The following is a 17,620-nucleotide window of genomic DNA, read 5'->3' as shown; positions in this document are numbered from 1 at the left end:
AAAAAAAAAAGTTATAGAAGGGATTCTGAATGCCTATCATCCCCAGTCAATCCCTGTGGTAAAACCACAACCCATACCTTGATTGCAACCTCATGAGAGACTCTGAGAGAAAGGTGCCAGCCAAGTTACCCTGATGCTGATCCTCAGGAACTGTGAGATACAGCTAGTTGTTTTGCTCTGAGCCAGCTATAGCATACAAGCATACTCCACCTTTTCTGCTCTTCCCTTTAGGACCTGGACTTTTCTTACATACACTGTGTGGCTGGGAACAACTGATGCAGATTATTTAAGTCAAGGTTTACAGCACTATGTATCCCAAATCGTCATCCACCCCAACCACAAGGACAAGACTGCTGACATCGCTTTGTTGAAATTGTACTCTCGAGTCACTTTCACTTCACTTATCAGGCCCATCTGCTTGCCCACTATCAGTAATCAAGTGACAATTCCAAAGTCTTGTTGGGTGACTGGATGGGGGAAAACAGATGAATATTCAGGTAAGAAAGTTACTTTATACTTTGCAATTACATATTTACTCCAGAACTTTCAGATTCTGGGGAAGACCGGTTCTATTGTAAATATTTTGCAATAAAATCATAGCAATCTATTGAATGTACCAATATTTTTAAAAATATATATACATATACTTTACATGTTTATTTTATTTACTTTTAAAATCTGTCTCGTATATAGCTGTGGGATAAGGAACAAATGTTGTTTATTGGCATGTGCCATCGAGTTGCTTGCAACTCATAGTGACCCTATGTACAAGAGCCCTAAACGCCATTCTATCCTATGCCAACCTCCCCGTCTCAAACACACTCATTCCCACCACTCCACTCACAGAATCGATCCATCTCATCGAGGGTCTTCCTCTCCTGCGCCGTCCCTCCATTCTCCCAAACATGATGTCCCTCTCCAAGAACCAGTCCCTCCTTGCAACATGTCCAAAGTATGTCAGACGAAGCTTCAGAATCCTTGACTCCATGGAGCATTCTGGTTTCACCTTTTCCAGGACAAACCTGTTTGTTCTCCTAGGAATTCATGGTATATTCAACACTCTTCTCCAGCACCACAACTCAAAGGTATCAATTATCTTTCTATCATCCCTATTCACTGTCCAACTCTCCGATGCATAGAACCTAATTGCTAAGACTATAGCCTGGATCATGCACACCTTAGTCTCCAGCCTGACGTCGTTGCTCTTCAGTACTCTTGAGAGGTCCCTCACAACTGACTTTCCCAATGCAATTTGTCTCCCGATTTCCTGTCTGTTGTTACCAAGAGAGTTGACTGTGGAACCAAGTAAACTAAAACTGTTATTGACACTAAATGCTTATTTATCTTAAGTAGGAGTTAACACACTTGATATCAAGTCTGGTGGTAATCTATTATTTCTTAGGTGTTTTAAAGTGTTGCATCAACTCTATCCCAGGTTAGAGTGGGGGGGGGGGAATAAGAACTAAAAGTAGAAAAATGAATTCTTTTAGAAGCATTATTTGTTTACTTGTTGCCATAGCTGACTCTCCGGTGGGTTTTCAGAGGCAGTTAATTACGTGGGAGGAGACTGCTCATCTTTCTCCCACAGAGCAGCTGGTGGATTTGAACTGTGTGCCCTTGGCATTGCAGCACAGCTTGTTGCCATTAAGTCAGAATTCATTAGAATTAGAATTTATCGAGAACATTAGAAACATCCCTATCTTTGTACATGAGGAATATTTCAAACAAATAATTTTAAGTTATCTGTTGGAAAAGAATACTCAATGCCCCATGGGCTGTCAAAAGCATGAACAGGTATGTCTTAGAGAAGGTGCAGCCAGAGAGTGCACTTCAGAGCCAAGGATGGCAAGGCTTCATCTCTCATGCTTTGGACATGTTGCTAGCAGAGGCTATTCCTTGGAAGGGGGTATTATGCTTGGAGAGGTGGAGGGTCAGCAAAGGAGAGGAAGACCACCAACAAGATGTACTGACATGAAGACTATAGCAATGGGCTCACGTGTTACCAGGGACGGTGAGGATGGAATAGGATAGGATAGGCTTCAGACCTGTTGTTCACAGGGGCACTACGAATCGTACTAGACTCAACGGCACCTAACACCACCAAAAATACTGTTTAAAATGAACTGTACCAAAAAATCCTTACATTTAGTAAAGGTGATTGGAAAATGGCTATATGTGGGTTTTGGGTTCCCAAACATGACTGAATGTTGTCCAGCTTATTTTAACCTCTCATTCCTATTTCTGCAGATATCGATGTCTCTCCCACTCTCCAGGAATTAGAAGTAGCCATTATTGAACGCAAAGTTTGTGAACAACTCTACAACCCAGTTGGAACCTTTTTACCAGGGGTGGAACCAGTCATCAAAAATGACATGATTTGTGCTGGAGGTATCAAAGGAATGAAGGACAGTTGCAAGGTCAGAATTTTCTTTTGTTTGGGGTCATTGTTTTGTTTGTGTGTTTTGATTTTGTTGGGTTTTTTTTGGTTTTTTTCAGTTTTATTACTTAAAAACAGACTATTTTCATTTGGATCCTATTAGATTTTCCTATCTGTAAGTATCAGTGGATTAAGAGTAAGAAGTCAGAAGTCCTGATAATTAAGTCTTAATGTGATGCTGGATATTTATCCTGTTGTTATTTGCTGTCAAGTCGACTATGATTCATGGAGACCCTATACACAATAGCTCTGAATCCTGCTCTATCCTGATCCAGTCACACTGTTTCCTACACACTTACTTCTATTTCCCCAGTTACTGTGTCAATCCGTCTCGTCCAGAGTTTTCCTCTAGTGTGCATTCAAGCCTAATATCATTCTCGGAGGACAGATCTCTCCCGGAAACACACACAAAACTATGTGAGATGCAGCTTCAAAATCCTTGCCAAGGAGAAACTTGGTTTCACTCTCTCCAGGTCAGAGCTCTTTGTTCTCTTGGTAGTCCATGGTGTGTATATTCAACATTCTTTTCCAGCACCACAACTCACAGGCATCAATTCTTCTCTCATCCTTAGTCACGGTCAAGCGCTCTGATGCATAGCAAATAATTGCAATGACCATGGCCTAGATCAGGCACATCTTGTCTCTAGACTGACATCTTTGCAATTCAGTACTCTGGAGAAGTCCCTGACAGCGGGTTTTCTTAATGTAACTAGTCTTTATTTCCGGCTGCTGGTGCCAAGAGTATTGATTGTGGAACCAAGCAAGCTGAAATTGTTAACAATTCTCTTTTCCATCTATCATGGTGCTGCCAATAGGCCCAGTGGTGAAAATCTTTGTTTCTGATGTTGCACTTCAATCTATATTGAGGATTGTAGTTCTTGACCTTCTGCAGCAAATGTTTCAGGCCCTCCTGAGTTTGAGCAAGCAAAGTTGTCACCTGTATAACACAAGCCATTGGTGAGTCTTCCTCCAATCTTGATGCCACCTTCCTCCTCATAAAATCAGCCTCATTAATGATCTGTTCCACATATAGATTGAATAGGTATGGATAAAGGACATATGCCTGACGCATTCCTTTCTTGACCTGTATCTGCGAATTTAATTCTTCAACTATAGGACTACCTACACCAGTGTTGAACATGGTCACTAAATTTTCACAGAACTACAAGATTTCATAAGGACATAGAGAGGTTCACCTATAGTTGTTATTTTAGTTTAAAATAAAAACATTTCATTTTGCATTCACACACACACATCTCCCTTGTCTTGTAGTTGTAACTGCATAATGAAAAGCATCCACCTTCTCTATCTTTGTTTTATGGTGCACTGTTTTTACCCTGCTGCTTTTGATACTTTTTCTTCTTGTCTTTGATTGCCAGTAGCTTCTGTTGTGCTGGGAACAATTTTCTATGTATTTATCCTATTTCAAGAATCCTGAGGGCAGGGTGTGGATGTACATTTTAAAATATGTACATTTATGTCATTCATTGAAATCTGACGCATTTTCAGTAACATTTAATTCAAATACTATATTTGCTTCATCTCTCCTTATGATTAAGACCAAAAAAACTACTCCCATGCGATTTACTGCCTCATAGAAAACTCACTGGATGATCAGCTATGAATCAGGTCGAATTCAGCAATACACAACAACATACTCATAGAAGGGTGCTGCCAACCCAAAGATGTGTGGTTCAAATCCACCAGTTGCTCCATGGGAGAAAGACAGGCAATCTCCTACTGTGTAATTTACTGCCTCTGAAAACTTAGTGAAGGGCATGTGTCAGATCCAACAGTACATAATAACAGATCTTTTTTAATATTATCACATCTTCCTAATAAATCTTTCTGTTCTTTTCCTCTCATTTTTTCAAATTGGATACATTTCTTGTTCTAGATTAAAGATCACTGCACTGCAATCCCAGAGTTGTGTAGTTCGAATCCACCAGATGCTCTGCTGGAGAAGGAGGGACAATCTGAGAGAGATTAGACAGTCTGTTTCTGTAAAGATTATATATAGTTCATGGGATAGGTGTAGTCTAGCCTAAATGCTCACTCTGAATTAGAATTCATTGAAAGCAGTATGTTGCTATTTTTATCTTCTTAATTTCTCTACTGTACTATTGTTTTTAATATCCAATACTTTATTTTTTCACTTCAGCATGTCCTTAATGGTTTTGTACACATACAGTCTTTTATATAAGTCAAGATTTCTTCTCTGAGCATTCATTCTATTTTCCTTTACATTTGTTGAAAAATGTGACAGTTGTGGGGTGGGGGGAGGGGGGTGGGCTGGGAGAAGGGTGCAACAATGAATGAATAGAATTCCAAAATCTCTGTAGATGTTCATTGAAATGAAAAATAAATAAATAGATAGATAGATAGATTAATTAATTAATTAAAAACAAAACAAAACAAAAATGTGAGTTGCTTTAAAATTCTTATCAGCTAATTTCAAATTTTTAATTGTCTCAGAGTTAATTTCCATTGATTTCTTTTACTCAAGTACCATTTTTTCCTTTCTTTTAGGGGAGGGGGTAGACAATATTTTCCTTGTTTCTCTCTTTTACCGTGTACTAATGTTATATTCTATCATGGATTCTATAATTATATATTCTGAAGAATATGAATTGTGTTCTCTGAATGCTGATTTTCCACTTTAACAGGCAGGCAAATCGGCTTAGTACACATCCCAAATAGGTCTCTGAGGCAGCAGGCAGTAGCTGCAAGCTCTGTTCCTTTCTTTTAGCTTTAGCTGGGCTGCTTGGAGTCTAACCTACACATCCATGAAGCACATTCATTCACCAGACATTTGGACAGAGTTTGGACAGAGAAACTGGGGTTCATACCCTGTGGATCTTTCCTTTGTGGGCTTTCTTTTGTCACCTTGGGATTTTTTTCTTTTTTTGAAACTATTATTTCACTTTTTAATTTTTTGTTATTCTTTCCTTTCAGCCAGGATCAATGTGACATCAGCAATGATATTTCTGTTGCCACAGATTCTTCCTGTTTGTTCTTTTTTAAATTGTGGTCTTAAGAAAAGTTTACAGAAAAGATAGATTTTCATTCATTCATTGTTACACATTTTCCTCCCTAACCCCTCACCCAGTTCACTTTTTTTTTACTGTATAACATCACTGTTATAAAACAGGACTGACATGGGGGTTGAGGGGAAACTAAGAAAAGAGGCAACACTGCACTGGAACAAATGAAAAAAAGAATTGTTTAAAAGGAATATATGATTAGGCATTATTTATACAGCAACAGTCCAGAATAAGAGGTGCATAGCAAAGTAGAGGAAGGGTGGGCAGGAAGAAGAAATTATGCAACAATGAATGAATACTTTTTTTTCTTCACTTTCTGTTATATTAACCGTATATTCTGTCCTCTGACTCCTCAAACCACTGTGGTTAAGGCTTTCTATTCAATGTCCAGTTACCATGTATGGTGATGACAGGACCTGCTCTGGGTGTGTAAAGGGGGGACAGTGGTGAGAGAAGGGGTGAGTGTGGCAAAAATAACAAAAAGAAAAAGCCAATGCCATTTATTCCTCCAAGAATTGACTGCTCTCCAGCTTCTTCCTGTTTGTGGTTATTTTATAGCACTGTCACATAATTGGCTTTTATATGTTGGCCACAAATTGGAAAATGTCAATACCTATATTACACGTAAAGAGATTACATCAGTGATTAAAAAAAAAAATTAAAAACCCTACCAAACCATTTACCTGTGAATAAAAGTCTGGGACTATGTGGCTTCACTGGTAAATCCCATCAAATATTTCAAGAGTAAACACTCTTTATAAGCTCCTCTAAAACAGAAGAAATGCTTTCCAACTTATCTTATGAAACTACTACTACTCAGAAAAAGACATAAAGAAAACAAAATTACAGACTATAAATATCTCCTCACTTCACTGATTCATTGCTGCCCTGTCGTGTCTAGTAAGTTTTTGAAACTGACCTTCCAGTAAATTTTGTGCTTTCAATGCAAAGGCAAGTAGTCCAAACCTGCCAGCCGTTTCTCCCAAGAAAAATTCACCATCTCCTCTCCGGCAATTTAAAGCCTCTGAAAACCTGCTGGAAGGTTAGCTATGAGTCAGTTTTCACTTGATGGCACATAACAACAACAACTACAATAACTTCGCAACAAGAGAATGGAACATTGCCGAGCCTGTGCCCCCTTACAATCAGTGCTGTGCCCACACCCAGCGTTGCAGGGATCTGTCAATCAGTGTCATTGAGGGACTTCCTTTTCCTCCCCTAATCCTTCCCTTGACCAAACATTCCGGCTCTCCTGATGGCATGTTTAAAGTGTGTGAGACCAAGTCTCTCATCCTTGCTTCCTCTGTGGAGCATTTTAGCTGAGCTACTTTTTTTTTAAAGGTTATTTTGTCTCTTTTTAAAAATTTCTGATTTAAGTGAAAGTTTACAAAGTATATTGACTTTTCCATTAATCATGCATGCACATTTTGTTCCATAACATTAATTACAATATCCACAATGTCTAATGATCCACTCATTCCATACTGTCCTTCCTTTCACCCACATAAGTGTTTATTATCTATTCATTTTCTACTTCTCTCCCTATCCTCTTCCCTCGCTGACAACCAAACAAGAATGATTCTCTATGTGTGTAAACCTCTTTTTAGCTTTTTAGAATAGTGGTCTTAAAATAATATTTCTCCTTTTATGACTGATTTATCCCACCTCACTTAATATCGTATAGATTTACCCTTCAGTGTTTTTCAATGTGGTGCAGTACTCAATTGTAAATGAACTACAGTGCACGTAACTACTTTTGTTGAGGTACTTGAGTTGCTTCCATCTCTTTGCTATTATATTATGAATAATGATGCCATAAACATGGGTGTGCATCAATCTATTCATGTTGCAGCTCTTATTTTTTTAATTGTGATTTGAATGAAAGTTTACAAAGCATATTAGTTTTTTCCTCCTGTCAGCCATTCTTGCATATTCCAGTCACAACACAGATTACAATACACACAATGTTTGATCATCCTTTCATTCCACACTGTCCTTCCTTTCATCCACCCTATAATTTTCCACTCTCCACTCCCCTGCCCATCCCTGTTAGTCATACCAGATTGATTCTCTAGCCTTTTATAACAATAGCCTTCCACAGCGTTTGTATTTTTGTGACTAAATTTCAATGCAGCGTGTTGTTGTTGTTGTTGTTTTATACCTGAGTCGGAACGGACCCAGAGGTGAAACTCTGGAGGGTTTTCAGAGGCAGTTAATCACATGGAGGGAGACTGTCCACCCTTCGCTCATGGAGCAGTTCATGAATCACGGTAGCACAGTACTCCATTGCGCGAATGTATAATAGTTCCTCCATCCATTTGTTTTTTTTTTGATGGGTATTTCGGTTGTGTCTATCTCTTTACATTACTGTAATTAAATGACTCGGCAAATGACTGAGCTAACATACAAACCAAACTTCCACAAATTTGAAGAAGATGTATACAATATCACAACAGTGGGAGCCTTCAATAAATCACCCTCTCTAAAAGGACAGAATGACTTGAGAGAAAATCAACAAACATGCACAAGAACTAAACTATATGATTAACAAAGCTGACCTCACAGACATATTCAGAACACTTCACTCAACATTATTCTCTAGTATACACAGAACATTCCCTGGAACAGACTATATATTAGGTGATAAAGCAATTTTCGATAAATTGAAAAACAAAGAAATATTACAAAGCATATTATATACCATAAGATGAGAAATCAGCAACAGAAAGAAAAAAGGAAAGAATCATGTACTTGAAAATTAAGAACATGCTGCAAAGAAAGATGACCCAACAGAGTGTGTAAATTATCGAACAATATCATTGACTTCACACGCAAGCAAGATTCTGTACAAGATTATCCCAAAACGAGTGGAACATCAGCAGAGAACTGCCAGAAGTCCAGGCTGGGTTTAGAAGGGATTGTGGTACTAGCGATATTGTAGCTAATGTTAGATGGATCTTGGCTGAAAGCAGGGAGTACCAGAGGAATGTTTGTGTTTCATTGATTATGCAAAGGCTTTTGACTGTGTGGATCACAACAAACTATGCCTGACTCTGAGAAGAATGGGAATCCTAGAACACTTGATTGTGCTACTGTGAAACCTATCCTGGGACCAGGAAGCAGTTGTCAGAATAGAGCAAGTAAACACTGCATGATTCAAAATTAGAAAGGATGTACACCAGGGATGTGTCCTGTCTCCATACCTTTTCAATCTATATGCAGAACAGATTATCCAGGAAGCTGGGCTGTATGAGGAGAAATGTGCCATCAGGATTGGAGGAAGACTCATCAACTATCTGCGTTATGCAGATGACACAACCCTTCTTGCTGAAACTGAGTAGGACCTGAAGCACTTGCTGCAAAAGGTCAAGAAAATCAGCCTTCAATATGGATTGAGGCTCAATATCAAGAAAACAAAGATTTTCATCACTGGGCCAACTGGCAGCATCATGATGGATAGTGAAGAAATTGAGACTGTTACCAGCTTTAGTTTGCTTGGCTCCACAGTCAACACTCTTGGTACCAGCAGCCAGGAAATCCAGAAATATATCGCAATGGGAAAGTCTGCTGTTAGGGACAGCACTCCACAGTACTGAAGAACAGTGATGTCAGTCTGGAGACTAAGGTGCGTCTGATCCAGGCCATGGTCTTTGCAATTACTTGTTATTCATCAGAGAGCTGGACCATGACTAGGGAGGATAAAAGGAGAATTGATGCCTTTGAGCTGTGGTGTCGAAGAAGAATATTGAATCTACCATGGACAGCTAAGAAAATGAACAGGTTCGTTCTAGAGAGGTTTAAATCAGGCTGTTCCTTAGAGGCCAGGATTCTGAAGTTTCGTCAGACATACTTTGGACATGTTGCAAGGAGGGACCAATCTTTGGAGAGGGACGTCATGCTTGGGAAAGTGGAGGGACAGTACAGGAGTGGAAGACTCTCTATGAGGTGGATTGATTCAGTGACTGGGGTAATCAGGGTAGGTTGTCGGAGACCGTGAGATTGGTACAGGATAGAGCAGGTTTTAGGGCTGTTGTACATAGGGTCACTATGAGTCACAGGTGACTCGATGGCACAAAAACAACAACAACAGAACACTACTGAGTAATAAATAAAAGTGAAAAAAAATTCTTGAAACAAATGAGAAAACACAATATACCAAAAGCTTTGGGACACACAAAAATAGTACACTAAGGCTAATTTATAGCAATAAACAGACATATCAAAAAGAAACTAACATATTAACCTAATATCTCTAATAATTAGAAAGAAGACTAGTAAGCAAGCCCCGTAACTTCTAGAAGAACGGAAATAATAAAGATAAAGATATAAAATAGAAAACAGAAAAACAATTGATAAAAAGAATCAATAGTATCAACAAGAGCAGGAGTTGGTTCATTGAATGGATTAATAATATCAACAAGCCACTGGCAAATCTAACAAGAGGAAAAGCAAATGAAGACATAAATAATACGAATAAGAAATAAAATGTATGATGCCACAATAAAACCAAATGAGATTTAAAAATAGTAACAGAATCCTGTAAAGAACTACAACAAATTTTCCAATCTAGAGGAAAGAGACAAATTTTTAGACACTCTCACCCTATCTAAACTAACATTGTTGTTGTTGTTGATTGCCTTCGAGTCGAGCATGACTCATAGTGACCCTATGAACAAAAGGCCTGAAACCCCTCTACAATTATTAGCATTTATCAAAGTTCACAGAAAAACAGACATCAGTTGAACAAACACATTATAAAAGAACACTCTCAGCCCAGTTTCATTGGCAAATACTACCTACCAAATACTCAGAAGAACTACCATCAATTCTACATGAACTATTTAAAAATATTTTTAAAATGGAACATTTCCAGATTCACTCTATGAAGCAAGAATAACTCGAAACCAGGTAAAAACATCGTTGCTGTTATTATTATGTGCCATCAAGTCAACTATGACTCATAGCAACCCTTTTCACAATAGCTCTGAACTCTGTTTTATCCTGCGCCAATCTCACTGTCTCTAACACACCTACCCTTATTACCCCAATTACTGTGACAATCCAACTTGTCCAGGGTCTTCCTCTCCTGTGTTGTCCTCTGACCATTCCAAGTATGATATACTTCTCCAAAGACTAGTCTTTTGTGAATACATGCCCAAAGTATGTGAGATGAAGTCTTAAAACCCCTGCCTTCAAAGAGCAGCTTGGTTTCACTCTCTCCAGGAGAGTATTAATTCTCTTGGCAGTTACAGTATGTTCAATACTCTTCTTCAGCATCACAACTCACAGGCATCAACTCTTCTTCTGTTATCCTTGGTCATTGGCTAGCTCTCTGATGCAAAGAGAGTAATTGTAAAGATCATGGCCTGGATGAGTTGCACCTTAATCTCTAGACTGACATCCTTGTTCTTCAGGACTCCAGAAAGGTCCTTGACAACAGATTTTCCTAATGCAAGTTGTCTTTTTATTTCCTGGTTGCTGGTGCCAAGAATGCTGATCGTGGAACAGAGAAAACGTAAATTGTTACCAATCTCAATCTCTTCTCCATCTATTATAATATAGACAAATATCTTCAAAAATATAGGTGAAAATACACTCAACAATATCCTGGCCAATAGAATCCAACATCATATTTAAAAATAATGCATCATGGTCAAGTGGATACCATACCTACACAAGGATGATTCAACATTAAGAAAAAATACTGTAATCAATCACATCAATAAGACAAAGGAAAATAATCACATGTTCTTCTCAATTGATACATAAGACATTTGACAAAGTTTAACACCCTTCTCGCTGCACTTCCTATAAGAAAAATGTTTGTTGTTTAGCACTCTATGGTATACACCATATTCTTCACATGTTCTTCAGAATCAAAGGCTTCAAAACTCCTTTGGTCTAAGTCTTTGTCCAACGTTCATATGTACTATTGTTGTTACATGCCATCTAGTCAAAATGGACTCATAAACGACTCTCCAACAGGCTGCAAATCACACGAGGATATTGCCTATTTTCTCCCTTAGAGAAGTTAGTGGATTCAGACTGTGTAACTTTGGGTTGGCAGTTCAACTCTCTACCCAGTAGGCAATCAAAGCTCCCTACATACGCATTGTTGTTCTTGTTGCTGATTGCCATCAAGTCAAGCACAACTCACAGTGACACTAAGATAGACCTAAAGCCTTTCTACAACTATCAGCTTTTCTCAAAGTTTACAAGCACTGTTATTGTTATGTGCTGTCAAGTCACCTGTAACTCGTAAGAGACCCTATGTACAACAGTCCTAAACTGTGCTCTATCCTGTGCCAATCTTACTGTCTTTTATACACCTACCCCCATTACCCCAGTCAATGAATCAATAAATCTCATCGAGGGTCTTCCTCTCCTGTGCTGTCCCTCTACCCTCCCAAGCATGACATCCTTCTCCAAGGACTGATCCCAACTTGCAACATGTCCAAAGTCATGTCAGATTAAGCTTCAGAATCTTTGCCTTCAAAGAGCAGCCTGGCTTCACCCTCTCCATGGTATATTCAATACTCTTCTCCAGCACAAAGGAATCAATTCTCCTTCTTTCATTCCTAGTCGTCGTCCAGCATTCTGATGCAAAGTAATTAAAAAGACCATAGTCTGTATCAGGTGCACATTAGTCTCCAGACTGACATCATTGCTCTTCATTATTTTGGAGAGGTCTCAGACAGCAGACTTTCCCAATGCAATATGTCTTTTTATTTCCTGGCCACTGGTACCAAGAGCGTTGAGTGTAGAGCCAAACAAACTAAAGCTGTTAACAATCTCAATCTCTTCACCACCTATCATGATGTTGCCATTCGCCTCAGTGGTGAGAGTTCACATTTCTCTTCATAGATCCCAGCTTCCCGGATAAACTGTTCTGCATATAGATTGAAAAGTTACGGAGACTGGACACATCCTTGGTGTATACCCTTCCCAATTTTGAACGATGCAGTGTTCTCTTCCTCTGTTCGGACAACTGCCAAATATAGGTTTCGGATAAGAAAATCAAGTGTCCTGGGATTCCCATTCTTCTCAGAGTCAGTGACAGTTGTTGTGATCCACACAGTCAAATGTTTTTGCATAGTCAAGGAAACATACATAGACATTCCTCTGGGGCATTAGGCAACTGAAAATAATGTGCTTAACTGTCAAAATGACAGTCCTGCTCTGTAAACAGGTCCTTTGCATCAGAACTGTCTATTATCATTTCTTATATTGCTTGATTCCATAACTGCTGTTTCCATGGGCATTGATGATGGATTCACGTAAAATGAAATGCAAGTTTCAATCTTTTCTCATTTATCATGATATAGTTTATAAATCCAGTTGTAAGAATGTTTTTTAACATGTCAGTAAAATCATCAGGAAGGCTATAGTCTTCAAGCTTCATCAATGAGTGCATCAAGTTTTATTTGTTTTCTGCATGCAAGGTTGTGTCATCTGTTTATGGCACACAGGTTGTTAATAAGTCTTCCTCTAATCCTGCTGTTACATTATCCTTCATAAAGTCCATATTTTCCCAATAAATTGTTCAGCACATCGACTGAAAAGGTCTACTGAAAGGCTACCACGCTGACATATACTTTTTTCCCCTTCCCAGTCAATAACTTTTATTTTCATATTCCTAATGGAGCCTTTTTAAGAACAGGTGTTTATAATTTTAGTAAATTTCCATTTATTAACTTTTTTCCTTTAGGGACATAGACCTTTTTGCAGTATCCCCTGGTTCTGTTCCAATGACTTCTTAGTTTACATATAGATTCCTATATGAGTACAATTAAGTGTTCTGAAACCCTCATACATAAATCCCAAGTACTGATATATTTAGCTAAGTTCAGATAAAAGAATTTATCATTTTAGAATTTCAAACTATGATTTTATACTTGTCACGGACTCCCCACACTGCAGTGCGCAGACAAGGATTATCTAGAGTTTTTTATCTCCGTGAGCTTCACTGCTGGTTCTAAGGAACTCTCCTTCCCTTCTGACCCGTCTCTATCTTCTTCACGGTCCCTTTTCATTATACTCAAGGTATTTCTCTCTTCCTTAGGGTGATTCTGGAGGACCTCTGGCATGTTATATAGACCATGTGTGGATCCAAATAGGAGTGGTAAGCTGGGGATCAGACTGTGCTAGGTCTCTTCCTGGAGTCTACTCTAGTGTACTCTACTACCAAAGGTGGATTAATGAAACCATCTCAAAAGCGCAAGTTTTCGGTCCTAAGTATCTGAATTTATCTGACTTCCTGCTCCTAAGCGGACTGCTCTATCTGGCTCTCTTGGGGCCCTACTGTGTCCTATGAGCCTAACTTGGCAGCAAGAGAGCAGACAGGACAGCTGAAGTGACCCAGCTCAGCTAAAGCCTTAGAAAAGGGTGTTCAGAGAACAAGCCCCAAATGAGAGAGCTCACAAGAGTCACTGACAATCCTAGATGATGTCATTAAAATAATTTGGAAAAAAAATTTTTTTTATTTTCTTGAAACTGAGTGTCTTTTAGGGGTTGGAAGGTGGTTGTTGTTGTTGAGTACCATCGAGCTGCTTGCAACTTATAGTGACCCTATATACAACAGCTCTGAATCCTGCTCTATGCTGAGCCAACTTCATGGCCTCTGACACACTCACCCCCCGTTATCACAGACACTAAATCAATCCATCTCATTGAGGGTCTTCCTCTCTTGCGCTGTTCCTCCACCCTCCCAAATATGATACCCCTCTCCAAGGAGTGGTCCCTCAAAGTATGTCAGACAGAGCTTCAGAATCCTTGCCTCTAAGGAGCAGCCTGGTTTCACCCTCTCTAGGATGAACCTGTTTGTTCTTCTAGCACTCCATGGTATATTTTACACTTTTCTCCAGCACCATAGCTCAGAGGTATCAGTTCTTCTATCATCCCTAGTCCTTGTCCAGCTTTCTTATGCATAGCAAGTAACTGCAAAGACTATAGCCTGGATCAGGCATACCTTAGTCTCCAGCCTGACAGCATTGCTCTTCAGTACTCTGGCAAGGTCCCTGATAGCAGATTTTCCCAATTTAATTCATCTTTTGATTTCCTGGCTGCTGGTAGCAAGAGCATTACTGTGGAGCCAAGTAAATTGACATTGTTAATAATTTCAATCTCTTTACTATCTATCGTGATGTTGCCAATCAGCCCTGTGGTGAGAATCTTTGTTTTTTTTTATTGATGTTGAGCTTCAACTCATAGTGAAGGCTGCAGTCCTTGCCCTTCTGCAGCAGATGCTTCAGGTCCTCCTCAGTTTCGGCAAGCAAGATTGTGTCATCTGCATAATGCAAGCTGTTGATGAGTCTTCCATCAACCCTGATGCCACATTCCTCCTCACAGAGCCGAGCCTCCCCAGTGATCTGTTGTATAAATTGAGATGGCATGGGAATAGCAAGTAAAGAAAGCTATCACTCTCGTGCATAACATGTTTTGCCCCTAACTATATGAACAAGACTATATTTGTATTCTGGAAGGACTTGTGCCGCTAACCAAAGACGGCATCTCTCTGGTGGTTTAAATCCACCACAGGCTCCTAGACAGAAAGATGGGACACCTCCTGCCTGCAATTCAAAGCCTCCAAAAGCCTAGTAGAGTGTCAGCTATGAGTTCCAACTTGACAGAGTTAAGGGTTTTCTTGAGAGTTTTTAAAATGCTTTTCAACTGCCAACACTTTATAAGGGTCTGTCTGTATAACCCAGTGGAATCTGATGGTATATCACTAGATGTTATATCACTTCTTGTCATGTTGAGATATTGTCAGGTTGGGATAATTGGTGTATGCTTATGCAAAGCTGGTAAGTACTGTGAATACAAATGATTTTTAAGAGAGACAAGGATAAAAGTCTTGAATGACAAAAGAGAAATCCCTTTTAAAAAGTATATTAAACATACACTTAGTAGCCAAGGTTACATCATGGGCTCCCAACCTGATCCACATTTTTGCTGCTTTTGTGGAAGTCCCAAGGTGGTACAAGAAGTTGAACCCTTGACTAATCACTTAAAGTTTAGTAGTTCAAATGCACTTAAAGGTACCTCAGAAGAAATGTCTGGCAATCTGCTTCTGAAAAATCACAGTCTTTAACTCTGGAGCAGAGTTAATTTACATACCTGGAGTCAAAACTGACTTAACTCCATGGCAAAGGATCTTAGCCTACGCTTCTGCCTCCACAGATCATTCCATCATAATGGGCTAATAAGAAAGGAATACATATCATTCTAGAAACTGAAGAAAATGAAAATACGTCTGCAAGAACTAAAACACAATTTTGAATTTATCTCATCTGAATTTAAAACTCACCTCAAGAATAGACTTAATGCACTGAACACAAATGACTGAAGACAAGATGAGTTGTGGGATAATATCAAGGCATCACCCATAAAGAAAGCAAAATGCCATTACAAAGACAGGAAAGAAAGAGAATACCCAAGTGGATGTCAGAAAAGAATCTAAAGAAACTTGCTTTAGAACGTAGAGAAGCTAAGGAAAGTAAAGGCAGAAATGATGAAATAAGAGAAATGAACAGACGATTTCAAAGGGCTGTTCAAAAGGACAGCAAAGTAGTAAACAGAAATGTGCAAAACGAGCTGGAGTTAGAAAACTAACAATGAAGAACACTCTTGGCATTTCTCAAATTGAAAGCACTTAAAACAAATTCAAGCCACGAGTTGCAATACTGAGGGATTCTATGGACAAAATGATACAGGAAGCATCGAAAGAAAACAGAAGGAATAGAGTCACTGTGCTAGTCCTTGATACTAAACAATTTTAAGAAGCATCAATAAGAACCAATAGTAGTACTGAAGAAAGCTGCACCGAAAGCACTGGCCAAAAATAAGGCCACAGGAAGTAGTGGGACACCACATGTTGCAGCAAATAGATGCATCCTTGAATGTGCTTACTAGTCTATGCCAAGAAAGCTGGAAGACAGCTAGCTACCTGGCCAACTGATTTGAAAAGATCCATATCTGCGTGCATTCTAAAAGAATTCTCAAGCAACATTATTAACATCACACATAAGTAAAATTCAGCTCAAGACTATTTTTAAAAAGCGAAACAATCTATCTACAGAGAGTTGCCAGAAATTCAAGTTGAATTTAGAAGAGGTCATGAAATGAGGGCTATCACTGCTGATATGAGATGGGTCTTGGCTGAAAGCGGACAATACCAGAGAGATGTTTACTTCACCACAACAAGGCATTTGATTATGTGACTAATAATAATTTGTGAGAAAAATGATAACGTCAGAACATTTAACTTTGTACATGTGAAATCTGTATGTAGACTAAGAAGTAAATATGAGCAAAGTTCACAGTTTAAAAATCAGGTTAAGTTTGTGTCAGGGTTGTATCTTTCCTCCATATTATCCAGTCTGTATGCTGAGTAAATAATTTGAGAAGTTGGATTATGTTAAATAGAATGGGCATCAGAAGAAAGTCTTATCAATAACCTGTGTTACGCAGGTGACATCTTGCCTGAAGACATGAACATTTAAAAGACCTATGTGCAAGGAGCTGGAGTCAGAAAACCAAAAGGGCTGAACTCGCTCAGCATTTCTTAAGCTCAAGGAACTGAAGAACAAATTCAAACCTCGAGTTGCTATTATCAAGGATGCTTTAGGAAGAGTATTAAACGATCCAGGAAGTATCAAAAGAAGTTGGGAAGAATATACTGAGTCATTATATCGAAAGGAATTTGCAGACACAGAAGAATTTAATGAAACAACATATGAGCAAGAGCGTATGGTGATGAAGGAAGAAGCTGAAGCTGCTTTGAAGGAAATAGCAAAAAATAAGGCCCCAGGAACAGATGGGATACCAATTGACATATTTCAGCTAACAGATGCTGCCCTGGACGTGCTCACCAAGTTGTGTCAAGAAATCTGGAGAACAACCACTTAGCCAACTGACTAGAAGAGATCTATATTTGTTCCCATTCCAAAGAAAGGTGACCCAACAGAGTGTGGAAACTATAGAACAATATCATTTATTTCACATTGCAAGCAAGATTCTGCTGAAGATTACCCAAAAATGACTGGAACAGCACATCAGCAGAGAACTACCAGAAGTCCAGGCTGGTTTAGAAGGGGTCGTGGTACTAGGGATATTGTAGCTAATGTTAGACGGATCTTAG

General features: G+C 39.0%; 1 protein-coding gene across 1 annotated transcript in view; it reads left to right on the top strand.

The window, feature by feature from the left end:
- Positions 1–17,620, top strand: part of LOC102871316 (serine protease 48-like) — a 75,507-nt gene that overhangs the window by 23,433 nt on the left and 34,454 nt on the right. The window contains exons 3-5 of the mRNA XM_006884503.1: positions 232–497; positions 2,248–2,417; positions 13,544–13,702. Of these exons, the coding sequence (XP_006884565.1) occupies positions 232–497; positions 2,248–2,417; positions 13,544–13,702 (595 nt within the window). The remainder of the gene's footprint in view (positions 1–231; positions 498–2,247; positions 2,418–13,543; positions 13,703–17,620) is intronic.

Source organism: Elephantulus edwardii, unplaced genomic scaffold (assembly GCF_000299155.1).
Source record: "Elephantulus edwardii isolate Elephantulus edwardi_28Jun2011 unplaced genomic scaffold, EleEdw1.0 scaffold00034, whole genome shotgun sequence".
NCBI classification, from domain to species: domain Eukaryota; kingdom Metazoa; phylum Chordata; class Mammalia; order Macroscelidea; family Macroscelididae; genus Elephantulus; species Elephantulus edwardii.
This window is presented reverse-complemented; position numbering and strand designations above follow the sequence as displayed.